The sequence below is a fragment of the Larus michahellis genome, chromosome 12 (assembly GCF_964199755.1).
Source record: "Larus michahellis chromosome 12, bLarMic1.1, whole genome shotgun sequence".
Classification (NCBI taxonomy): domain Eukaryota; kingdom Metazoa; phylum Chordata; class Aves; order Charadriiformes; family Laridae; genus Larus; species Larus michahellis.
Genome location: NC_133907.1, coordinates 273,083 through 298,637, shown reverse-complemented (window position 1 = coordinate 298,637; position 25,555 = coordinate 273,083). Strand labels below are relative to the sequence as shown.

At 50.5% G+C, this 25,555-nt stretch overlaps 1 protein-coding gene across 2 annotated transcripts in view; it reads left to right on the top strand.

The window, feature by feature from the left end:
• The first annotated feature begins 346 nt into the window (after window positions 1–346).
• The window catches only part of PMEPA1 (prostate transmembrane protein, androgen induced 1), a 45,605-nt gene continuing 20,396 nt past the window's right edge, over window positions 347–25,555 (top strand). The window contains exon 1 of one of the 2 annotated variants that reach the window (XM_074605017.1): window positions 347–836. In XM_074605017.1, coding sequence (XP_074461118.1) covers window positions 734–836 — 103 coding nt within the window. In that variant the 5' untranslated portion in view covers window positions 347–733. The remainder of the gene's footprint in view (window positions 837–25,555) is intronic. The other variant, XM_074605015.1, reaches the window with a different exon arrangement.

Sequence of the window (25,555 nt, the reverse complement as noted above, 5' to 3'; positions counted from 1 at the left end):
GGGGGACGGGGACGACTCGGCAGCCGCCGGCCGGGGCGGGGCGGGCGCCGCGGGACCGACCCCATCCGGCGAGAGCCCTTCCCGCAGAACGGGCAAATCCGGGCGCTTTTGGGGCTGTTTGCGGGGCCGGGCCGGGACGGGACCGGGGGCTGCGGCGATCCCGACGCCCTCCCGTGCCCCCCCCACGGCGCGGGCGGCCCGGGGCGCGCGCCCGCCGGCCCCGCCCCCGCCTGGCGGCGGCGCGAGGACAGGGCAGTCCCCGTCTGGCGCTGACGTCACGAAGCCCGCCCGCGGCGGGCGGCGGCGCGCGGCCGCGTCCCCGTGGCCGTGAATGAGCGCGGGGGGCGGGAGCGGAGCGGGCGGGCGCGGAGCGGGCGGGCGGGCACCGCGCTCCCTCCGCGCTCCTCCGCGCTCCCGCAGCGCCGCGCCCCACAAAAGTGCGGGGCCGCCGCGGCCCGCCCCAGCCCAGCCGCCTCCCGGGCCGAGGGGGCGCGGAGCAGCCGCCGAGCCCCGCCGCCCCGCTGCGGGGGGCGCTGCGCCGCGCCGGGCTGGGGTTTTTATTTCCAATTTTTGATCGCAGCTGCATTTCCCTCCCCCCGCCCCCCCGCGCCGAGGAGGAGCCCCGGCTTTATGTGGTGCTGCCCGGAGAGCGCTCGGCGGCCGTGAAGTTCTTTGTGTCGCCGTCGCCGCCTTCTTTTTTTTCTTCTCATTTTCTTTTTTTTTTTTTTTTTAAATGTATAACTTCATGGGTCTGAACAGCACGGCCGTAGCTATTCAGCCCAATGTGTCCTGCACATGCAACTGCAAAAGGTCTTTGTTCCAGAGCATGGAGATCAGTAAGTACTTGTCCTGCCGCGGGCCGGCCCGACGCCGCGGGTGCGGGAGCGGGGGGTGCGGCGGCGCTCCGCCGTGGGCGGGGAAGTTCCCGGGGGCGCTGTGGCCAGCGCCGGGACCCTTCGCCGCGATGCGCCTTCGCCGAGCGACTGGGGTTGGGCTTTTCCCCCCGCCGTGCGAGCTCTGCCCGCTCATCTGTTGCTGTCGCGGTGTCCGGAGCGGGTGTGACGCGGAGCGACGGAGCCCGGGCCGGGCCGGCAGCTCCCGCGCTCTCCGCCCCCCCCCGCGCCCTCCCGGCTTCGCTGCCTGAAATCCCGGCTCGGCCCCGTCGCCTCCCGCATCTTGCCCCTCCAGCCTCCGCGACGCTGCGGCCGCCCCTGCCGCGCGCCCCCCCCCCCCCCGCGTGGTGGTGCGGGGGGGCCCCGACCCCCGGCTCCTCCGGGGTCTCCACCAGCCCCGTGTGAATCCCCCTCCTCGCCTTACCGGGGGCTGGGGCGGGAGCACTGCGGTCCTGACACCCGAGTAGGGCTTATATTTGGGAACCTGTCCCATCCCCCCCCCGCCTCTCCAGCCCCTGTGGGCTTCTTCTTGTGAAGGGCTGTTTGCCTTTTTTTATTAACATTTTTCAGCCCTTGCAGAGTAGCAGTGAGTTCGATGCCTGACCTAAATACGCACTACTTTTGTATGTGCTCTTTCGCTCTTGGAAATGAAGTGCATGGAGGTGAGAGAGAAAGCGTATTATTGCTGAGGAAAGAGAAATGAGTTGGTTTCTCTGTCAATTTAAAGCAAGTGGTATTTTCTGTAATGGGAAGATTTTCAAGGCATGCCGGGCTGGGTGGGTTGTCAGGACTGTGCCCAGCTTAACGCCTTGTTCTGTGCCGTGAAATCTAAACCCTACACAGACTAATGCAAAATGTCCCAGAATGAAAACTTGGGAAAGAGTCTCGATTTTGCATATATTCCTGGCACTGTGGTGGGGCAGGCTCGCGCTTGGTGCAGCAGGGGAAAGTCAGCTGGGCTGTGCCTGTTTCTGCTAGCACAGGATCAGCCCCGTTACCTCCAGCGGGGCTGCAGAGCGGTACTTTAGAGCCAGCATCTGTCCCTTGGTATTTTGGATGGCTTTTGTCCAGTGTCGTCTGCCTTCGCCTTCTCCAGTTTCATCGTTGTTTAAGTCAGGTGTCTTAAGTCCCGGGGAAGGTCTGTAGGCATTTGTATACTGAGTACTAAAAAGTCTTCATTCTGAATTTTAGCATAAACCATACCCTTTGTCCTGTATGCACATTTAATCTTGATTTAATCTCATTCGTGTTCAGACAAAACTAAGCTGGATTTGCCTGATTTTATTAACACTACCAGTACTGAATAGACTATTATTCTTTGCTGACTTTAACAGGCCGGGTTAGATGCGCATACCAATAGCAGTGTATAAATAATGAAGATACGGTTCTTCTTTGTGTCAGCCAGTTGGTGAACATAAACCGTGTCCCAGAGAATTGCAAGGATGAGAGACTTTACTTTGTGTCTGATCAAGGCTCATGGTTATGATAAAAGTTGTGAATTGAAATGTGTAATGTCTTTTGAAGAAAAAGCTTCTCTTCCAGTCTAACTCTTGGCATGAGGTTTTGTTGGAACAACTCAGGCTTTTAATTTTATTCTTTGACTTCTTAGAAGTAGCATATTTTGTAATTTTTTCCTATTTTTTTCAGCGTATGAAAGGCTTGGTAGGAGGCAGGTGCCAGTTATGGATGGGGGGCTGTGAGAGGCTGGGGACAGTGAAGTGCACGGGGGGACACCGTGCCCGTCCCCTGTGTCAGCCCTGGGGTCCCAGCACGTGGGCGCTGAGTTCCTATTAGCTCCCGGGAACCTTGGATCGGGCTCCCTTAATGCTGCCCTTCCTTATTTCGTTTTCGTCTGGGTTTCTTTATCACCGATGTTATTTATTTATTTTGCGCTGCGTTGGCAGTGTTGGCTCACCTCCGTGGTGCAGGAGGGCTTTGGTTGCACTGCAGGAGCTGCTTCCTCCGCCTGGGGTTGGTGGAAAGGACGGTGTTCAGCCTCCCTGAGATAAATTCATTATACAGTTTTTTTCCCCCTCCAGTCGCTTGATTTTATTTATCTTTCTAATATGACTCTGAGGGAACCTCAGAGCAGCTACCACCAGATGCTATTTAATTTTCTACCCAAAAGTTACCATGCAGGAATGCTTCAGGAAAATGGCATAACTGTAAACTCTTTAATTTAACCCTCTAATTAGGTTAACTGTACAAGTGATCCCCAAAAATATTTCTTTGCAGGCTTTATCCTGTGTGGCAGGCTGCGGCGCTGCGGTGGAGGAAGCAGCTGGTTTCTGTGTGTGGCGCTCCCAGATTAGGATTATGAAAGGGCTTTTTGGGGGCGGGGGTGTGGAGTCTCACCCGCTGGGGCTGCAGTGCCGGTATGCCGGGCAGTGTGAAGCAGCCAGACGTCTGCGGCAGTGGTCTCCAAGCGCTGCGGCCGGGCGAGAGAGGTCAGGGGTGGCTGTCGTGGTGGAAGAGCCTGTAAATAACTAATTATTTGGTGCAGGGAGCAGAGTGAGGCTGCGTGCCCAGCTTCCCCACTGGCTGGCCCAGGGAGCTGGGCTCCTGCCGCCGGCGTGGCTGGTGCCTGCTACAGTGCCTGCTGCCCGCCCCGGTGCCACTGCAGCCACCGTGGCCTTGTGCTCGCTGTGTACCCACAGGGGCTCCTCCCCGGGCTTCGGGTGCCAGGGCTGGGACCCTGCCTCTGCCAGGCACCGGGTGTCTCCGCGAGGGGTGGCTCTGAGGGCAGGCGGCTCTCGGTGGCTCTGCGCGCGGTGATGCCGGACGAAGCGCTGGGGAGGTGCAAGGTGTCATTACCTTGAGGCGAGGCAGGGAGGCCGATCCCTCGCTGGCAGCCATTCCCTGAGGCCAGTGTTGGAGCAGGGTCCCCGGGCTGGGCCGAGCCGGCCATGAGAGTGGGTGTCTGCCCAAGCGAGGACTTCTAGGTTTTCACATTCTTTGGTTTAATAACAAACCAAACGCAGATGGCTCAACCAGGGATCACATCTCCTTTCCACTTCAGACTGCTTTTTTGGCAAATACGTTTCTTTCCTGACACTGTGTCAGCAGCAGTGGTGGTGTTTTCTGGGGCAGAGTAGGTGATAGCCAGGTACTTCTTGCATGCCGCCCCGTTTTCCTCCAGGAGGCAGGGACACGGAGGGAAGCCAGAACTGCTACCAGTGTCTCGGCAAGCCCGAAAGTGTTTGCACAGAGTATATCCAGTTTGTGGCGTCTCCGTTTGACCTCCGCCATGCTGGGGAGGTCCCCATGTCCAGCTCTGGACATGTCTCCGTGACAAGTGCTGCTTTTTGCCATGATCAGTGTCCCAAGGTACGACCCAGGGGAGCAGAGCACAGGTGACTTCTTCTTACAGTGGCCTGAGGACCATCTGTGGGTGCCCTTGGCCATCCTGGGAACCTTTGCAGTCCATGGTCCCAGCTCTGCACGTCCCACCTCTCGTACCGAGGGCAGGGGAAGTCCTACTTCCCTGAGCCTGAGAGCATGGGGGTCTTAAAATTACAGTTTATTTTGTGCCCTCAGGCAGTGATTTTAATCTTAGTGTTTTATAATCAGTGTTAAATGGGAGAATGAAAAGACACAGAGGAGGAAATGGGAGGAAAATAGTCAAACTTTTTTTTTTTCTCCTCTGGGTGAACACCTGGATTGCGTTGTGCTGCACAGCGGGACCGGCACACACACACGGCACCAGAGGTGATCCTGTAGAATCGGAGGTGATCATATATAATGCAAAGTGGAGACAAGATACGGCTAATTCTTTTTCAGTCGGTATCAGGGTATATTCAGAGGAGAATGTCTGACCTTCTGCCATGGAGGCATCCTCTGCCCCCTGAATAAGTCATTGGTTTGCCTTCATTTTATTTAGTAGTATGTTTTCAGATCCTGGTTGTGAGAGGTCCGTCACTGAAGGGTGTGTGGGAAACAGCAACCATATTCCTTTCCTTAAAGCCAGGAATTCCCAAGGTAGGGGCTGGGATCACCTGTAAATTTTCAGGATGTTGAATTAGCTGAACTACGGCTGCTTCCTTTGCAAGTGGAGAGAAGAGTAACAACAAATATATGTTCTTACTTATTTTTATTGGCTGTTGTTCACCAAGTATACTAATATTTTTGGATTTCCCAGGCTGAGAGTTGCTGGCTAGATAAATCCAGTTTTAGAATGCATTTGTAAACCTAAATTATAAATGGATAGACATAAGGAGACCTTTCCAAGGGAAGTACAAAAATACACGGTGTCACTACTAGTAATTACAATCCAGCTTCTTTCCTGAGTAACTCATTGTACAGTCATGTCTGTTGGGCTTGTTTCAGGTAATAGTAACCGTCAAAATTTGGTAACCCTAATTAGCTAAAAAAGGTCATTTATTTGCAATGGTGTTTCATGTGAAAACTGACTACCAGTTTGCTTCCTGGAAGGAGATTCCATGTGTGGTGTGTGGTTTGTCTTACCAGATCCCTCACGTTCTCTGATACATGATGGATCTGTTGTTGGCGTGTTTCATCAAAGTAATAAAGCCTCTCTGGAAAGCTTGCAAGGAGAGAGGTATGAGGGCCACTTTGCTGCAATTACATGGAAACTTGGTTCACACCATGAGCACACTCCCAGACATCCATAAAGCAAAGGAATCATTAATGTCAATGGGGATGCTTTACGCGGTGTTCTTCCCGTCTGTGTGGCGAAATTACTGGATGATTATTTTATAATTACTTTGGGTGGCAGATGGGCACTTGGGCAGATCCCAGGTGAGGAGACACATCAGAGACCTGCTCTGGGTGTGAGCAGCGCGGCCGAGTCCATCCTGGAGAGGAACAGGGAGGATTTCGGCACAAGGGTCCCCTCCCTGAGGGCAGGACCTGAGCCATCATCCATCCTTCAGAGCTGAGGGTGTGGGGCTGCTGCGTTGCCGCTTCCTCGCTGTGCTGGACGTGGTGGTGGAGCTCCTGGAGGAGCGAGGGGCGAGCGCAGGGTGCGGTGCAGCGGGATCACGGCAGTGCCGGCCTCGGGCACAGTGCCACCGCGGCAGGAACGGCCACCTGAGCCGGTGGCACCGCAGTGCTGCGGGATGCGGCCATAGGTGTCCGCACCTCGGAGAGCTGACGAGTTTTCAATACCTGAAAAAGTATCAGAGTGCTCTGTATGTGTACAGGTATAAACACATTTGGGAAAGTTAATTGATTGAGTAATACAAGAAAGTAGTTCAAAATGAACTGGTTAACGAGGCAGTCAGTAACCAGAGAGAGGAGTTGTGGAGTTTGGGTTTTTTTGGTTTGGTTTTGTTTTGTTGTTTTTTTTAAAGCAGATAAATTTCAGCTGTAGGAGTTTATCATCCAAATCAGAGGATTTGGGGAGCTATTCAGAGTAAAGAGAGCTTTGATGATTTGGCAAGGAATACAGCTTCTAAGGCAGCACTTTGATCTGTGTTTTAAATGCTTCTTTGTAATGACAGTTTCACAATTTCTTTTCTCGTTTTAAGTCAGTTTTGCAGAGGTATGTTTTGAGAGAAAATAGTAACAGCACACATTATTCTTGCTGGCTTTGGAGCCAGCTAGAACTTGTAGCTCATCCCAGATCTTTTGCCTACTATGTTAATTTTATGATTACACCAAAAAGGAAATTAGTAGAGATGTTAAATATTATCAAAGCTTTGCAAATCTTTTGAAATATCTCCAGTGTGAAACCTAAACTTGCATTAGCATTTTTGCTGCAGTATGTTGTACAGTGTTTATCTAAGTAGCCACCTAATATTGCAGGTTCCTTATATATCTTTTTTTTCCCTTCTAAAAGACATGTTACTGTTTAGCATGTGCATCCTTTTAGTCTTGCGTTGCACCTGAAGACCTTGATTCTAGTGACTCGAGCTTTCTAAAGATAACCCGCTGCTGCTGTAGTGGTGCTGTTAGGAACCTTTTTCTTCCCCTTCTGGCTACGGCACAGATCAACTCTCGTTGGAGGGAGAAGGTTGTTGTCACCTACATATTCTTGTACAAGAGAGCTTGTTGCATTAATTTATTTAGTATGGGTAGAGTAGGAGAGAGAGTAGGAACTGGAAATCCTGCTTTAGCAGGGGAGTTGGACTAGATGATCTCTAGAGATCCCTTCCAACTCTGAAATTCTGTGATTCCATGATTCCATGGTTAAGATTTTCATTTAAATCTTGTGTAGCATCTTTCCTTCTTGTAGCCAGTTTGGGGTAGAGTTTATATCTCCCTTGGGAAATGAGCAGCCTTAAGCATGAGGGAAAACTAAGGAAGTTTTCCCAAATTGATATAGAGCTCTGTGTTAGCTCTTCAGGTGCTGTTTTTCACCTCTGTTGAGCTGTGACTCTAAGCTGTACCAGGCTGGCAGCTCTCTGCTTGTGGACCAGGTTCAGCTGGTGTGTAGAAGAGGGCACACATGTCATTTGCAAGCTAAATTAGCCCGTGAAGTTGGGTCTTCAGTGACGTGTAGAGGGTGGCATTGCTGGAAGGCCTTAAACAAATAGCATCATGTATACATTTAACTTACCTCCTTTTCCAAAATGTCAGTGACTTTGTTCAGTTGGACTTTATCCTTGTTATTCTGCGTATCTCTGTGGTATGGGATGCTGATGTGGAGCGTGTGAGGCTGCGTTGTCATGAGACTTGTAAATTCAGCCATCACACTCAGGGATGCAACCAATGCACCGATACATATCTCAGGCTCAGGTTGGCACCAAGTCCCCCATCACCTTTTGATTTTTTTTTTAATTTTTTTTTCCACCGCATACAGCATTGCTGTGGTTGTAGTTGATACGGTATCTCTTTTTTTCTCCCAGTGTTCAGACTTCCAGTTTCTCCTTGATACAAGAGGAGGCTTATGCTCCACCTAGAAGAGGGTGTGTTTTTCTCTGTGCGTGATGTGTGTTGGTGTTGTCACAGGCTGTGGCGTTATACAGAGGTACCTGGCACATCTTTTGAAACTTGCCTCACAAGTTGTCGGTGTTAGTGGATGTCCACAGTGCTTTTAAATGGTTCACACAGTTGTGTTCAGTGTATTCAGTCTCACACTTATCTTCAGTAAAATGCCTCAGACTGGCTAATCTTTTCATTTGCAGTATACATTCAAAATGTGCATTTAGAAGGGCAGGTGCTTTTGCCCATGGCAGTTCTCTGCTCCGCTCGCGAGCCCCAACTCGTGCCCGTGGGGATTTGCTGGCACGAGGTGCGCGCTCCAGCAGGGGCAAGAGCATTTCCCACGTTCGCAAACTTGGCCCAAGCAACTCAGCAAAGCAGAATTCAGCCTTGGAGAATCAAAGTTGATTAACCCTCAGGCTTGGAGCATACTAAGAATGAAAAGAGGTACTTGCACAAAAATCAATAGTACTTTTAAAGAATATATGCAGGACGTGGTTTGGGGATTTTTTTTGATCTCTTCATTCTGTCCAATATGTTAAGTAGCTGGTTTGTTACTCTAACCCCCTACAAATGTTTGTCAGTAATAATTCTGTAAAACTATGAATCAACTCTGCATGACTTTGTGCAAATAGACTGACTAATTTCTTTGTTCTTTTCTTCTTACTTTGTAATTGGATTCTGTAAAAGCCCAAAGGTTTGGTCTTGTGGAAAGCATGATTCATTTATTGGTGTCTGTGCCGACTAGTTATCTTTCAGTAATTCCAGAGTGCTGCTACAAGCCAAGAGTGATTCATACATGGCTAAGTGCACAAACAAATGGGGTCATGGCCATCTGCAGAAACTTTTCTAATCTATTTATGGTATCGGAGAAAGAAGTGGGTGTATTAAGGATGATGGAATAGGTGTCAATTACATTAGTGAATATAACCGGTTAAGTAACACTAACCATTACTCAAAACCACATCTGCTCATTGCTAAAGATCACAACAGTAGGTCCTATTTAAATGTTAACATAGGTCTGATATGAGAGATGGATTGAGCTTCTAGCTTGCCTCCTGAGGAACTCACCATCATAACTGCTATGGTAGTCTCTTCTAAATTCCTTAAAATTTAGACATTAACTTGCAGTATGAGTATTTGTAGTAGCAAAGTCAAGCTCTTTGGTGTTGCAGGCCTCAGACATTATATACTTTACATGCAGAATTTGGCCTAATACTTAATTAACTTGCCGTTGATGATCAGTGGTAGGATTTTTCCTTTGTATATTGGGCAGGATGGCAGTGCACCATCTTAGTAGAGACAGCGGTGGTCAGCTGAGTCGGTTTTCCTTCCAAATGCATCTTCAGTGCTTTAAAATCTCAGGCGTAAGGTGACCTTCATCTTATGAGGTAGCCTTCCTCTATCTCCGTTCCATTTCGCTAGTGTGAGAATTCATTTTCCTCTTGGTAACTCCGCTAACAAAAGCAGCCCTGGCTGCAGCCGCCTCAGAAGTGCTTTGTTCAGGTTTTAGTCTTTTGCTCTGGGGGGAGGCAGTTTGCCCCTGCCCTGCTGGCTACGGGGCGGGGGGGGCTGGGACCCCGGGGCTGGCGCTTGGGTTCCCCGGTGGGTGGTGAAGAGGAGGGGGTTTGGGACTAGCGGGAGGGGGTTTGGGACTAGCGATGGAGAAGAGCCGGGGCCTGCAGCACTGCCAGGGCGCAGGGTGGTGGACCCGGGGATGGCTCCATCCCGCTGCCACCTCCGCACCTCGTGCTGCAGCTGGGCTTCGCCTGTGGGAGAGGGGGATCCTGCCAGGTCTTGCAGAGCGCAGGGCTTCAGAAACAGCCCGCATCCACCCGATGGATGAGCATCACTCTGGGGGCGAGCTGGGGCGGTGCCATGAGGTTTGGGGTGGCTGTGGCCCCGTCCCCCGAGCCCGGCAGACTCGTGTGGTCACTGCTTGTTTGCGTTTCATTTCTAAAGGGCTCGACTGGAGCACAGAGCTCATGGACTCAAATTTCTGTAAATTAAATTTGAGCATTGGCACTGGCAGAAAATATGGAAGAATTTGGCAACATGTTGTCGTCCTGCTCCTGACACTGTGAAGGCTGTGGCCATCCCCACTGCCCTCTCGCTGGGGTGCTCCCACGGAGGGGGACGGGCCCTGGCCAGCGCACTGAGCACACGACGTGGGGGAGGACGTGACCCAGACTTCTGCCCAAAGGACTGATGAGCCTCTCCTGATGTCTGAACAGCTTTCTTCGTATGCCCTTGCTTTATTTAAGTCAACAGATTGTGTAAGCCACATGCTAGATTTACCTGCAGGGCAAGTGGGAAGGAAACAGTGCCATTTGGATGAATTCCCAAAAGACATCTAACTGCTCGGCATTAAAACTCAACATTTCCAAGCCCGAGTCTCTACAGCTGTCCTGCTGAATCTGCTGTCTGCCTCCTCCATCCTTGTGCGACACATCCGTGGCTCCAGCTGCCGAGGACAGTCCTGGGGAAGCTACCTGGGGGTCTGCTGTGGGCCGGGCTCTGTGCCGGGCCAGCTTGGAAATTTTTCCTCTTAGTGGTTTCTGTTTAATATTGTGATTAATACTGTTATTTCTAATAACACAAAAAGCACCGCCCCCACAGCGAAGCTGTGCCCCGAACCTCCCACACCTTCCCATGCCGTTTCTCACCCTGCTGAGGGCAGTGGCCAGCTGTTGGAGCCCGGAGGATGAAATCCACAGCTCAGTAGCTTACGTGACCCAAGGTGGGACTGGTCACCTTGAAACCAGGATGAATTTCCTTGTGCTCTTCACAGGTATGGGTGTGATGAGACCCGGTTCCTCGAGGGTCGGAGAGCATCGATGTCCCCGGCGCTGGCCTGGGCGGCAGGGGCTCAGCTTTGCTGAAGGCAGACATCTCTGCTGCTTTCCTGGAGGAGCAGGTCCTGCTCTTTCTATGATTTTTTTCATTCTTTCCATCGGTATTCCACCTTACCAAGGGTGGTCTCTTGACTTCAGTAACTTAGACCAGCATATGCAGATTAGGCTCTTTAGGACTGAGCTTTGAAAGTACCTTGGCCTGTTAGGTGCTTCCTTCAGGACACTTCAGGGACAACATGATTTATGGACATTTGCTTCACACAATTCAAAGTAAAATTACCTTAATTTGCAATAATTTCCCGTATAATAACAGGAATCTCACTTCTGTTGTTTCATTTATATTACTGTAATGGGACTTTGTTTGAATGGGAAGATGCGCTCTCGCATTCAGTGTCTTCTCTCCAGCATGCTCAGACACACACATGGGGTGTGTAGCGCTTAATGATACCGATCACTGGCGTGTCGTGCAATTAACGTTTTATATTTGTCTAGTGTGACTTATTCATAGCAGTATGTACAAATTGCACCTTTTTCAGCTTTTGCAGGGAATGCAGGTGATGGCTGTGCTGTCAACTGATGTGCCAGAGATGGGCTCAGGAACTGGGGGTGCAGAGGTTTCTGGGGGATCCTGTGTGCTCCCAGCAAGGCGCAGAGCAAACTATGGGGTTACAAACGCATCTGGTCTTGCTGATAGCTTTTAATCTTCATAATTCTCTTGGGTTTTCTTGATAAATACTTCTCAACATCCATTGACTTGCCATCCAGGCCTGAATTGTAAGGAACAATAAACATAATGGACAGCCTCAATTTAATAGATTCACTATGAGCTTTTTATTAGTGCAGCTTTTTTTTTTTTAAAAAAAAAAAAGCAAAGATGACTGCATTTATTTAATTTAGGTTCAGAAAGTAGCTCTTTGAAATGCGAGGGAGGCACGCCTGCGTGGGCTGGGTTGTGCAGCATGGGAAGGGTCTGTCCTGCGGGCGCTGACTGCTCTCGGCTGGGTTAACGGCTGCCTGCGGATGTTCAGGAATTTCTCTTTTGAGTTGACCGCGGGGTTTTGCTGCTGTTCAGACCACAAGTGCACTCCAGTCTCAGCAGGTTCATGGCTTTGGGAATGCTTTTCATCCCCTCCTCTTCTTTCTGTTTGCTCGGGATCACACTGTATCTTGCAGCCATGTGTCTTCCTTGGTTATGCTTCCAGAGATTTGCAGACCCACATTAACCATCTATTAAATTAAGCAAAATGGCCTTTAGAAAGCTACATTTCAAGTGGAAGAAATGCTTTATGTAATGTAGGGGTATGTGAGGGGACCTAAATACAAGCTTAAATTGGCTGTTACGAAAATAGGTATAATTGGTTTTTTGGACAATGATTTTACATCTTCTGAGTTTAATGTCCTGATGAAATCCTGCATCCAGTCCACCGGCAGCCGAGATGGGAGTTGGGGAGCCTGAGTAATGGTTCTAGGAACAGCCTTGCCCTCGTTTGCAAAGTCAGACCTAGCTGCTGTTTGGGGCTCCGTGTGGTGAGGAGGGGGTTTGCCCTGCGATCGCCCTGTGGTCTCCCCTTGTGGCCACCCAGGGCTGGGCTGGGCACGGGACCGGGCATCCCTTACTGGGGTTGTAACTGCTGTCAGGCAGAAGATGCAGAACTCTTGCAGCCGTCCCGTCCTAACTGTGCACATGCCAAGGACTGCAGCTTTGTTTTCCAGCCCGGTCAATGCAGTTAGGTGAAGTCGTTGGGTCGTTTAGTAGCTGGAGGCACTTCTGTGGGCTTGGCCTGAATGACTGTGTCGCTTCCCTCTGGGAGGCTTTCCCCCGAACCAAGGCTTCCCCGGTTGCGACTGGGGCCAGGGGATGCTGTGGGGGCTGTCACCCAGCTGCTCAGGGATCGGGAGCGTGAGGAAGTGCAGGATATCACGTTTTGACCTTGCATCCTCGTATTAATCCAAATAGTCTTTCCTGTTTCCATATTTAAAGCCTTTCCGTTCTTCTGTTTGGAGAGGTAGAGCACTGGCTCTCTTGGGTAAAGACTGACCTGTCTTCTTTTGGAAAGCTGGTCCCCAAAGCGCTTTTCTCCACAGAAAACCTCTCCTGCTCATTGCAGGGGGTTTGGACTAGATGACCTTTAAAAGTCCCTTCCAACCCAAACCATTCTGTGCTTCTGTGAAAACAAGGCTCCTCCAAATCTTCTTGGCAGGAACTGAAAGAATATTTTTTTTTTTATTTGGTGTATCTTCCACCAGTTAGGACTTAGAGCTGGTTTTTATTCTAGCTTAGTAAAGGTCTTGCAAGGATAAAAAAAACTCTGTTGCTTTCCTAAGAGTGTCTTAGCCAGCACATGGGAGGAAGGCCTGGCACTGTGAGACAGGGCAGAAAAAGCTGAGATAGGGTTTGTTGCTTCTTTGAAACTGTCCTTTTTTCAATTGTCCAAACAGCATTTCAAAGAAAATCTCAGCTCTCCTCTACCTTCTTCCAGCATTATAATTCTATATAATCACTTTTCTGTCTCAAAAAGAATAGGGAGTGATTTTTTTTTTTTTTTTTTTTTTTTTTCCCCCAGAAGAAGGGAGGGATAAATTCCAGATGTTGCTAGGATACACTTTTTGCCTCCATTTAATGTTTAGTGGCTTTTGGTAAATAGGCTGCAAGAGATGGGGCTGATGTTTTATGCCAGGACAAATCATCTACAATAAATCCCATCTGCCGATGGGGAGCATATCTTGGGTGTGACTTGGTGTGGTTTGGAGCTGGTCCTGGCGTTCCTGCCTTGCAGAAAGGCTGCGACTGGCCTGGGTCCTTTGGGATCTTTGCCCTTGGTCCTTCGGGGTGTTCGCCCTCCCCTGGCACCTCGCTGCCCAGCTCCGGATCCATGGTTGGGAAATGCGGCACGAGAGTCCCTGCCCGCAGAGACCCTGGCATGCGGCGCGGTGGGAGCAAGCGTTTCTGCTCTCAACTGGCGTTTCAGGGAGCAGCTCTGATGGGCAGCTGGCCCTGCGAGCCGCCCTGGGTGGGATGCCTGGTCCGGCAGGATTCCTGGCCACGCTGCTGGTGGGCCAGGCTCTGTTGGTGCTGGTGCTGCCACCCAGCAAAGAGCATCCCTGGACCCTGCCCTGTGTGAGGCCAGTTCCAAGAGCTGGGCTCTGGGGACGGGCAGTCCTCTGCCCTCCTCCCACAGCAGACTTGTCTTTTTGGTGCATGCAATGCTTTTACTTGCTTTTGGAGACTTCTTGCAGGCTAAACCAAAAATCATTTTCCAGCACATGTTGCACAGGCGTCGTGGGACAAACATGGCATCTCCATTCCCTGTTTCATGTTTTCACCTGTTTAGACTAAGTACATCTTTGTTTTGTTGGCAGACTCTTTGGTTGCACAAACAGTGTAAGACAAAACCACTGACAGGTGTTGGTCCAGCCAGTATAATTACTGGTTCCTCGCTGCTGCTGGTGGGCAGGCAGCATGAGCCACCCTTCTCTCGGAGACATCTGGCGGGACAGGGCTGCAGCAGGGCTCCGGGCACTCATCTGCAGGGAACACGCGCCCGCTGCTCAGACACTCCTGTGCCTCTTCCCTGCTGCTGATGGCATTAAAACAAATGTTACACATATGGAGGAAGGGAGGAGGACCGAGCGTCAAGTTTAAAGCACTGACTTCAAGTGCAAATTCTTGTGTGCATTTTAAAGTTGGCAAGATGCATGGCTAAACCAAAAGGGCAAACGTGAGCAGGTGAGAGCCAGGCGAGCAGCAGCATCCTCGAATCCTGCCTGGCTTCAGGGGGTTCAGGCTCAGTTCTCCCGTGCATCCCGGGCTGTTGCCAGAACGTCCTGGGTGAGACGTGGCATGAGGGGAGGATGCGCCCACGTGGGCATTCCCTGTGCTGCGCAGCAGGGTGTTGGGAGAGATGGTGCCTTCTGGAAATTTAACCAGAGAACAGCCGATCTTGATCCAGCCAGTGGTAGGCACGGAGGGTTTTTCTCCACCTCTGACTTTCATTTGGATTCCCACACCTTTGGGGCCTCCCAGAACTTTTTTGGCCTCCGCTTTTTCTCAGCCTCTACTTTTCCCTTGACCTCCTGCCCCTTTTTCGGTCTCCGTTCTTTTTTTGGCCTCCCACCCCTTTTCGGGCTCTGCAGCAAGCCGGCTGCGGAGGAGGAGGAGGTCACAGCTTGTTGCTGCCCATTGGCGTGTGGCTCATCAGAATTCCTTTCTTTCCTGTCCTGTGAGGCTTGGTGCTGGCAGTGCACAGGCCTGCGGAGGCCTTTGGCTCCCGTGTGAGTGCAAGCAATACCGCACGTTTGCACCATTGCTTTGGGACTTAAAATCAGCGAGCTGACTCCGAGCCTATGGAGCCCGAGTTATTTAGCTGCTGCCGTAATTTACAGCCGCTCTCTGGCTCTTAATCTTTTCCTGGGGTGAAAAATTTTCTCATCTCTGTCCTCTCAGGTGCATGGGAAGTAACTTCCTAAAGCTTTATTTGAGAGGAATGATGTGTTCCTGTGGCCCCTCGAGCCTCCCGGCCGCTCTCCTGCACTGTGAGGTGAGGAGCAGGCAGCATGTGAGCACCCAGGACTCAGTGTCTTGAGAGCCTCCCCCTCCCTGGGTAAAGGACACTTTTATGGGCCAGTAGGGCTCCTTTGGCATCACGCTGTGGCAGGTGCTAATCTGTACCAATTAACTGTTATCAGTGACAGACGGTTCTTATGGGCTTCATAAAAGAGCCCCGTACACAGGTTTTCTCTGGTGAAATCCTTGTGGGACTGCAGAGTGCTGGCCTGGCCTGCGGTGGTGCTGGGGGGGTCCATGTCCCGTCACCCCACCAGTTTTGCAGCTAGTAATGCCCTGCTTACTGATGGGCCAGAGAGTAGCCATGAGTTTTCCTCACTTGAAAATACATCTGCTTGGCATTGCATCTGGGGTTTTGAACTAGATTTTGCTTTGGGTCTTCCCTTCCAGCACCCCCCAGCCTCTGCCCCCCACTGGGGACTGGGTGTCAGGAAACCCTGAGCGTTTGCCAGGGCTCAGCTGCATGTGTCTGCAGAGGAGATGGCACAGGACATGTTACCCATGGCACAGTGCTGCCGGCCACGCACAGGTGGTCTGGCACTACGGAGGGAAGGTCTTGGGGTGGGCTGAGTCATCCCAAACTCTTTGGAAACCTTCATAAGGCTTCAGCGTGTCATTGGGCAAGTTGGCCACAAGTGCTGCAGGACAGTGGTCCTGGGGAAGTGAAGAGGCACAGATGGGGAGGAACGGGACCTCGTGCCGCAGCTTCCGGTGTGGGAAAAGCATGTGGGGTTGTTACTGGCAGTGGTGAGACCCAGCTCACAGCGCGTTGGGTACTCCTGGCCACTGCGGAGGTTATAGGTTTGGGCGCAGGTGCCAGCCACGGTTGGCTACAGGGGGGCTCGTGGAGGGTGAGTCCCCCAGAGGGGAGCTGGGGGGATGTGGCTCGCATCACTGACGGATGCTTTCTGTTTTTCTTTCAAATGTCTCCAGGCACTGAATGTTTAGGTCGCACCTTTCCAGGTAAACTGGGTAAGTGAAGTATTTCAAGAGTTGCCAAGATCTAATTATGAAGGCTGATTGCAGCTGCTGTACTATAAACACCCTGGTTACTCAGTTGACGAAATGGGTGGTTCATTGCCTTGCCCCAAGAGCGGCGGTACCCGCTCTTTGGAGCGCAGAGGGGGATGCAGTGGTGCCTTCAGAGGCTGATTTTGCAAACCTGATGGTTTTTGTCTACCGATAGCTGGCTACATTTTGGTAATCCTGAATGGGATTTTTTCTTCCACTGTTCAATATAGAAGCATCTTCAGAAGCTCTAGGTCTTTTTAAGCGCAAGAACTTTTCCATTTGCTGTTGCTCTGGCAAACTAATGAGCAGCATTACGTTGAGGAAAAAAGCTTTCACTGTATTTTGTGAAAGTAGTTTGACAACCTGAAGCTTTTTAAGTCATGTGATGTCAGTCTCCTGTTAAGCATGGCAAGAGCTGCTCGTGTTCAGGATGGACAAAACCAGGCATCAGGAGCCCTGGTGAACCAGGCTGCTGGATTTGAGCTGAACATGTCTGCAAAAGAGCCTTTGCTGGTTTAAAAGACATTGTCGTAATGTGTATGGGTCTCTCTCTCAATTTAGAATTGAGTTTATGAGAGTACCTCAAAAGTAAGGCGTCTTTGCTCAGATGTGGTGTCCTGAGCCTGCTGGGGAAGAAACAACTAAATAAAGTGTTAACAAGTGGTGAATAAATGATTTTAATAAATGGCTAATCAGTTGTTACAGAGCCTGGGAAGTCAACAGAGCTTATGGCCTTGGCTTATAACCACACTCAGATCTTTAACATGCTCATAATACCTACAAGTCATTCGTTAGACCTTTATCAAGCCTCTATCAGTAAAAGTCATGATCTAAATTAAGACAAGAAATAATTATTTCAGTTGCTTTATTTTGAGCCTGATGGCGCAGTCTGGTTGTACAGCAAGATAGTCCTCGCTTATGCACGAAAGCTGTGGGGCCCCTGCCATCCCCCCGGCAGCGTTGCTGTGGTGGGAGCAGCTCCAGGCTGGCAGCAGCCGGGGCGTGCGGGGCCAGTGCAGCCCTGCTGCCGGAGCGCTGGCGCAGGCCGCAGGGGAACCGTCCGGCAGCACCAATGACTTGTTTATATTTATTTTATATTAATGCCTTAAACAACAGATTTCAGCAGATAAGCCAGGTGGGCAGAGGGAGCCCAGTATCACACTCCTCTGAGCAGCATAGCTTGGAGCGTTTTCACTCTGGCAAAAGATGTTTGCTGTTGCTCGACTGTTGTAAAACTTGTACCCATTTTTTTGTCCTGTGATTTAGGAAAGCATGTGCGCAGGGATGTGTTCTAGCTGTGCTGCTCTTCCTGCTTTTCCTGGTCTTCCCTGTCCCATTTTGTGTGTATGTTTGTGCCTCAGGGGGGAGGCAAAGATGCAAGTGAAAACACGTGGTTTTCTTAGAATATGAATAACAGAAAATGAAATATAAATATTTTTTTTGTTGCAGAGTTGTTCCCTGCAGTCTCCAGTTGCTTGCTCCTTTGCCACACTTCTACTCTTGCGGGTTTTTTTATTCTCATTAGATGGATAGTATTTGGAGTATGGTGTAGGACACTTTAGCGATCTTGCTGTTAGCTTAATTGTGCACCCAGCGAGGAGCGGTGTTTGCAGACATCAGGGCATGCCTAGAAAGTCTCCTTGCTTCCGAAAGCCGTGGTCTGCCAGACATGTCTGCCTCTATCTGATGGCGTTTTGCCTCGGCTTTGTTGTCTGGGTCCTTGTCTGCTGCTACAGCCTGGGCTGCTGTTGCCAGACATCGCCGCCTCCGATGGCCGCATCCTCCCAGAGCGCCCAGTCCTGGCTGCAGAGCTGGGACCCCCGGGGAGAGATGCTCCTGCCCATCCCCATGGTGTCTGGGCTAAAGCCCTGCACATGTGGGGACGTCAAAGCACAAACCCTGAGCAGGGAGCACCACTGCACCCGAGACCAACCCAAGGGAGATTTGTCTTTCATTGGGTTTTTTTCTTACGTTTTTAGACTCTTCTACTGTCTTATGGTAACTCCTGGATGTCTCCGGTGTGGATGCCAGACCCTTAATTTTTGTTGTGGAACTCTCTCACCTGCTGCGGGGAGGTCAGTTCAGCTGAGCCCCAGCCCCTGCCCAGAGCTGTGCGCTGGGGCCACGTCAGGCACCGCCATCTGCCCACAGGGAGAGAAAAGGGGTGCAGTTCCCATGGGTCTTGTGCGGGCTCTCTGCTCCTCACAGAGTACGGAGGGTAAAGAGGAGGAGCCTTCACCAGGGAGCCGCTCATCTGGTTTAGGAGGGGATGCAGTCCTTGAACTGTTTAAAATCAAAGAGCAGGGTGAAGGGTTTGCACAAAACAAAATTCACAAGGCAAAATACGTAACTAGATGAAAATGTGTGGTCTACTGATTTCTCAGAAGTTTGAATAAATTCTGAGTGGACACACAAACCTCCTCTGCTTCCTAGAACCTGGGTCATGCTCTGTATTTGCTGCCATGCTCCCCTGTATTGTTCTTTAGTTTATTGTTGTGGGTTTGGGCATTTTGTTGTGGTAGTCTAAAAGGATTTGTTCCCATAACTGCATACTGCTGATAAAATCCCAGTGTAGGATCTGTCAGTCTTCCTGTGCCTGTGTACCAAAGATAAATCGCAGGCAGTTGTCAGAAGATGAGCTGCTGCTGTGGCCGGTGCCCGGCTGCAAGGACGTTTGGGCTGGACCTTGCCGAGAGCGCAGGTGCACGCCACCAGTGCCACCAGCGCATCCTGCTGCAGCTCCCTGCTCCGCAGGCAGCGTCAGCCTGGAGCACCTGGGGAGGGAGTTGCTGCAGGAGGGATGATGTTTTGGAAATGGGGTAGGAAGCGATGGAGGCAGGGGGAGAAGAAACTCGCTGTTCTCTTTTCTCTGAGTAGAAAGGTATGGATGTGGTGCACAGTGTTCTGGGGAAGGATTGGCATCAGGTGACTGCCAGGGTAACAGAAATTCAGCTGTTCGTATTTTACATCCAATCAGAAGGGGATGGGCTTTTAATGGCTACATAAACTGTCTCAGCTGCTGGGGGTGCCTTTGCTTGTCTTCAGGCAATAATTCTGAAGGTCCAGCCTGGGAGCAGACACCTGCACTGGCCGAGGTCCCACATGAGCAGCGCTCCCATGCCAGCAGGCACTGCCGATGCCTGGGGTGGTGCCACCAGCTCTGCACGGGCCAGTCCCTCTGGTGTCAGTGTCTGTACGGCTGATGTGGAACACGTCTTCTGGCAGAAAACACGGCTTCTGAGAGGTAGTCTCTCCTTCGGGAAGAGTGAAACTAACAGCTTTTGTTTCATGTCAGTTTTGCCAAAAGTTCTCATCCCTGGATTGTTGGCAATGGTGCTTTTTGGTGCAGGACCAGCCCCACCGTCTGCCGGGAGTGCTGGGGGCAGGGGCTGTTCTCGCCCCCCATGGTAGCATGGCCAAGGGCACAGCGGGGGCCTGGCACTGCCCCGTCCTGGGGTGTGTGGGGTGGCTGGCCAGGGGCTCCCTGCTCTGCTGGGGCATCACTGCACCCCCAGCTGCTCTCCTTTAGTGTGTCTTTTTAAGTACTGGGTAATAGTGTTTTCCTTCTGGCAGAGATGAAGGAGGGCTTTTAATAGGTCTTTTGTCTTCTCTTCATGCTTAGCTATAGCATTTTTAGGGTATTTGTATTTTTATATGCAGGGACCTACAACGCAGAGAAGCCAAAGGGCTTGCCCAGGGTCACACACGCAATACGTGTTGGAGCTGGGTCTCAAATTTGGCTTTTCTGAATGCTGAGCTGGTCTCCAGGCTTGGTGGAGACAGAAAACCGTGGTTCATCTGTTTTTAACTGAGATGGACAGGGAAAGCAAAATGTAAAGGCTTTGTGGAAGGAAGCACGTCTTTTATTGTTTCCTCCTGTGGTTGAGCTGGAAGACGGAATGGCTGTGTTTAGGAGAGTGAAGATAGTACATGTGAAATACATGGAGGCGTAAGGAGACTCGGGGATGGTCAGGATGGAAATCCGTGATCTCCTCCATTTGCGTGGGGAGCGGGAGCTGCCCCAACAGCCACAGCCTTCCTGTGCTGGCGACGAGGGGTGGGCTGCCTGGCTCCCTCCCCTCCCTGATGACCCGGTGCCTTTTGGGGTGAACCCTGTGGGTTCTGCAGCTGGGGCTTGCGTTGCTGACCTGTCCTGCGGTGCGCCAGTGCCTGCCTGGTGGAGGCACACAATGCTTGCCTTCACCTGCCAGCAGACTGTGGGTCTAGATGCTCTCCCTGCCTTTTGTTAGGGGGGTCACAGGTTACGGAGCCTTCCTAGCTCCTTTCCCCCCCACTGGTCAGGAATGCTTCCCAGAACTGGGTGCTCTGCTTGGGATGGCAGCAGGGACCCTCTGGAGGGAGTCCCCCCTGCTACCCAGACACACTTAGATTTAAAATTCTTGTGGCAGCTCCCAAAAAGAAATGTGCTTTTGAAATGCAGTCAGGATCACCCCCACTCCAGTTTTTGCAGGCGCAGATGCTCAGCTGACACCAGCTAAATAGAATTCTTTTAGCCCTTGCCAGTAAGTCTAGAGCAAACTGCCAAAAAGCATCGAGGACCAAGATATGAAACGAAGTCAGGCCTGAGCGAAGTACTTAGAAATGAAGGATGGAACGGATGTGTTCTGTCTCTTGATTTCTAGCACATGAGATGCTTCAGTTTCAGGGTTTTCTTAAAATACAATGGCGGAATTTTAAAGGTTTTCAGCAGATACAAAGCAAGTAAGTCCCCTAGCAACAAAGGAAAGTTTTGATTTTCCCCACCCCCCCAGTATAGACTTCTTTGACATGAAGCATTTGTGAAATCCCCACCTCCCTTCCCCTCCCCCCTCCTTAAATCAAAGATGAGTTTTGCTGGAGGAGACATTTTTAATGGCGTTTAGACATATTCAGAGATAGGACTTGAACTCTTGGTGTGCATCTGCCTGTCCCCCCTGTCCTAGGTGATGCTCCCGCAGCCTTCACCCAGCCCTTGTGCTGCGGCCCCAGAGAGCAGCCCCTGCCTGGGCTGGCAGGTAAGGGGGTAGAACAGTGCGAAAAGGAAGTTGGTAGCAAGTTTCTTGTATGATTTTTTCTTTTTTCTTTTTCCTGGCAATAAGATGTAACAAAAAAATTGGCAGATTCATACTTTTTGTTACAGAATTAAAATCTATTAAATAGTAACAGGGACCCAAACCCTGAAATAGCTACCAGGCAGTGCTCTTGATGAAGTGAAATGCAGCAGGGAGCCAGATCCAGAAGCATTTTGTGTGTATGTGCACATGTATTACGTGTGAAGAATGAGTGTATGAAGCTCAAATAGAGATTTTTAAATAGAAATAACATGGCAGCTCTTTCTCTGTGAATCCAAGGCTATTATGTGTCTGGCTCTCGCCAGCATGAATTGCAGAGGAAGTTCATGTGAACTCCATGGCTGATTTGACAGCTGTGCAGCCATGGTGGGTTCGTAGCCTGGACACTGTTGAGCAGAAGCAATGACATTTCTCTGTGTCTGGTGGTTTCCCTCTTGGCAGAGGGTGAGGGGGCACCGGAGGAGCCTGTTCCCCACCTGGTGTGGGGATAAGCAGTGGTGGCATTGCCTCCTGCCCTGCCAGGGTTTGGTGCTCCCACATCTTGCCAAGGGACATGGTTCTGGAGTTGCTGAAAGCCATGACGATACAAGCACGCAGGGTGGCTGCAGCCAGGAGTTCACTGGGGACCTTTTCTATCCTTACAGCAAAACCCACAAGTTACAGTCGGGTCGAGGCAGTACAGCAGCATGAACTTCTTCCCTAAAGCTTTGTTGGTGGTCTTGGTTACTTCCCCTCTCAGGGGAATGTCACCAGCTTGCACTGCCTGGGGGACACAGGCCATCCTGCCATGTGGTGGGGACATGTCACTGGGCAGGGTGTCAGCCACCGGCTCCTCTCCTGGGACAAGGGGCTGCTGCGGGGCTCTGCTCCGGCACCTGTGGAGGGGCCATGCTCTGCAGTCCAGTGGGTTGGTGGCCTCAGGCCCTCCGGCCCTAGTCTGCTGCCTCCAGAGCCAAACCTGGCTTTTTTGCCCCTGGGGAAGCCCTGGTGCCGTGTGGGGAGCAGGGCACACCTCGGCAGCGGGAACAATCCGGGTTAATTCCTCTGTGAACCCGTGATGCACTGAATGATGCTGCTTTTACAGGGTATGGGGGGAAATAATGTTAAATTAAACTCTACATAAGGGAAGAAAGGCATCCAGCCCCATTCTTCACTGCTCATTTTAGTAATTTTTTTCCAGATAACCTACACATCTGTGTCAGTGCAATTAAAGCAGAAATTCTGTCTAATGAACAGTTGTAGCCCTTGGGATATTGCGGAATGAGCAGTGAAGTTAGAAACAGTCTTACTAAAATAATAATTAAGAAAGAAGGGTGGGGAGAGAGAGGGAGGTGCAGGTGAGGCAGTGGTGGGATGCCTGTGGGACGAGGAGCAGAGAGGAGCAGCAGTCAGCCTGGTTTTGGACTTCCAGGGGTGACTCTCCCCACCGTCCCCCCAAGACGCAGCCGTATGGTGCGGTTGGACCCAGGGCTGGGCACGTCCCAGCCCCCTCCCTCGCCAGGGGCTTCTGGTCATGCCATGTCACAACAAAATAAAGTCTTTAGAAATCTGTCTTGCACTTTGTTAGAAATGGATGGCTGTAGACCTGCGGGGCACTTGCTCCATTGTGGGCAGCGCCTGCTGTCCTGCCAAGCCAGATCAGCTGTTCTGCATATAAACATTTTTTGAGATTTCAGTTCTCCAACAGCTGATAAAGCTCAGGAAGGGAGGAGACTGTTTCTTGTGTTAGACAGGATTATATCTGCCCTTGCTTTTCCTGCTAAATGGTCCTTTTTCAGTAAAAAAATACGCTGTGCACACCCACGTAGTTTGTTTTAACTTTTCTTTCTCTCACTCTCCTGGGGACAGCGACTGCCCAGGCTGAACCGTATCAGTGATGGAGACTGGTTGCTTTCTCTCATGTGAGATGGTTTGTTCTTTTGCTTTTAAGTAAATTAAAAAAAATACATCCGTTTCAATGTTAACCCTTGGAGTTTTAATACTGTCTCTCCACAAGTCATTATTTTATATCAATAAATCAATTAATACCTGGATCTGGCCCTTTCAGACCTAATACACTCCTATTTAGAAATGCATGTGCTGCAGAAAGCTAGTGATAGCTCAGATTAACAAAATAAAAAAAATAAGCAAATGCGATTTAAAAAAAAAAAAAAAGGCCAAACAAATTCCACTGGTATGATACACTGGAATGATTTTAGTGGAATTTATATCTATGAGCTGTGGGGTTTTTGTGTTTTTTTTTTTTTCTTTTGAAATGGTTGTGAACCAGAGTGATTACTTATCATTTTCATTTTAACTCCATCTGACAAATCGTTTTAGATGGAGAAAGCAATACTGCATCTTTAAATGGCTACTCTGTCAGCGCATCTTGCAGGGCTTTAAATGCCCTTTGTTATCGCAGTCTAGACAGGACGCAGGCGGAATATTTGATATGTTATAAGGCAAAGATTTGACAAGGTTGAATTAATTTACTGGCTTACTTAAAACTGAATTTCAAAACATTTTTCCTTATAAACTTGACTTTCTCTCTTTATCCTATATGTTTTTTTCTAACTTAGTACAGTGTGTTTCAACTGTTTAGACTGGGAAAGGAGACATTAGCTTAACTGCAGCCTGCAGTACTTTAATTGCCCTTTTTATGACTGTCTAGACATCATGCAGATGCATGTTTGTGGTGAAAAGACATTTCCCCCTCTGGTTATACGATAGTCTGAAACCTTTACGTTGCCTATCTCCTTACCCCCTCTGCCTTGGAATGTGCTTTACTTCCTCCATTTCTGAAAATCACTTTTTCCTCTGTTTTATTTTTTGGACGCTTCAGTCCCCCTTTTTCTGTTCTTTTCCATGTGCTTATTTGCAAATGCTAATGGTTTCTGAGGGAATAAAGGTATGTGGAGCAAATCGCTCTTGGAGCCTCGCCGGCAGGTCACGCCGCAGAAGCCACAGCTGAGGGGTGGCTTTGTGCACGGTTTCTGTGCGATGTCCTGCGTGTACCTGCATCTCTCTGCAAGTGGAGCAGTACGTGTGGATGGCTGTGTTTGTTTGAGTTCCCCTTGCCATAAGAGCACAGCCTTGTAGGCCAGGTTTAAGAATGAAAATATCAGCAAGGTTTGAATGGGTTCAGAGTTTTAGTTATGCAAATCGGATGCATTAATTAACGCTGTTGCTATAGCTACTGCTTTATTGTTAAATGCAGTGAAAAGGGCAAGCTGTGTCCATGGATAATCCTCCCCCTGTGCTCTTCCCCCCTTCCCTGTCCTCCCGACGTCACCCTCCGCACGGGTGCAAGGGCAGCTGCCGCTCTCCTCCTGCTGGCTGGGGGGCAGCCTGAGCATCCTCGTCCCCGGGGGCCTGCCAGAGCATCCGCATCCTCGTCCCCAGGAGGCCGCCCAAGCATCCTCATCCTTGGGGTACCACTCAAGCATCCTCATCCCTGGGGGCTGGGGGGCTGCCCACCACTGGAGCATCCTTGTCCCTGGGGGCAGGTGGCCCACAGAGGTGGCATGAAAAGCCAGGCTAGAGATCACCTCTGTGGAGGGAGTGGGCGAGCTGGGGGCCTCTCCCTTCCAACTGCCTCCAAAACCTATTGTCGGGACTGACCTCGCGGGTCAGCTCTCCACTGCCATTCAGTGTCATCAGTCTGCTGTGTGGGGACAGGATGGGGGTGCTGGGGACAATGGGGTGGGCTTGAGAGATGCAGATGTGCCAGGTGATGGGGATTGGGATGGGGAGGCTTGGCTTGTCCTGCCATGGCCGGGCAAGGGGAGGGTATGGGAACCCAGCCCTGTTCACAGCTCCAAAAACTTATCTCTGCTGAGCAAACGCTGCTGGGCTTTACATGGGAGAGCAGCTTCTCTTTTTGTGCGTGCTTAAAAACTCACAAATTGCAAAACACTACAATAAAACTTAGATTTTCCAGCATATCTGCTGTAGGAGTTAAACCCTTTCTCAGGCTGTTGCTACAGCTGAGGTCAAAGTAAATTTATTACCTTTAATTTTGTCAGCTTTGGGGTGTTTTTACTCACCTCCCCCATTTGCTCTGGTGTGTGTATATATAAAATATTTTTCACATGTCTGTGTGAGAGTACGTGCAGGCATTTGCTCCCATCTGGTGGTGGTCAGACCAGTTCAAGAGCTGAACTTGACTATTGCAGTGACCAAACAGCAGTGTGTGTGTCTGGGCATTTGCATGCTTTTTTGCATATTTTGTTCTGCAGTGCATAATTATGTCTAACTTAAGGTTGTCCTTGTTCCATGGGAGTGCCTTACCTTGTG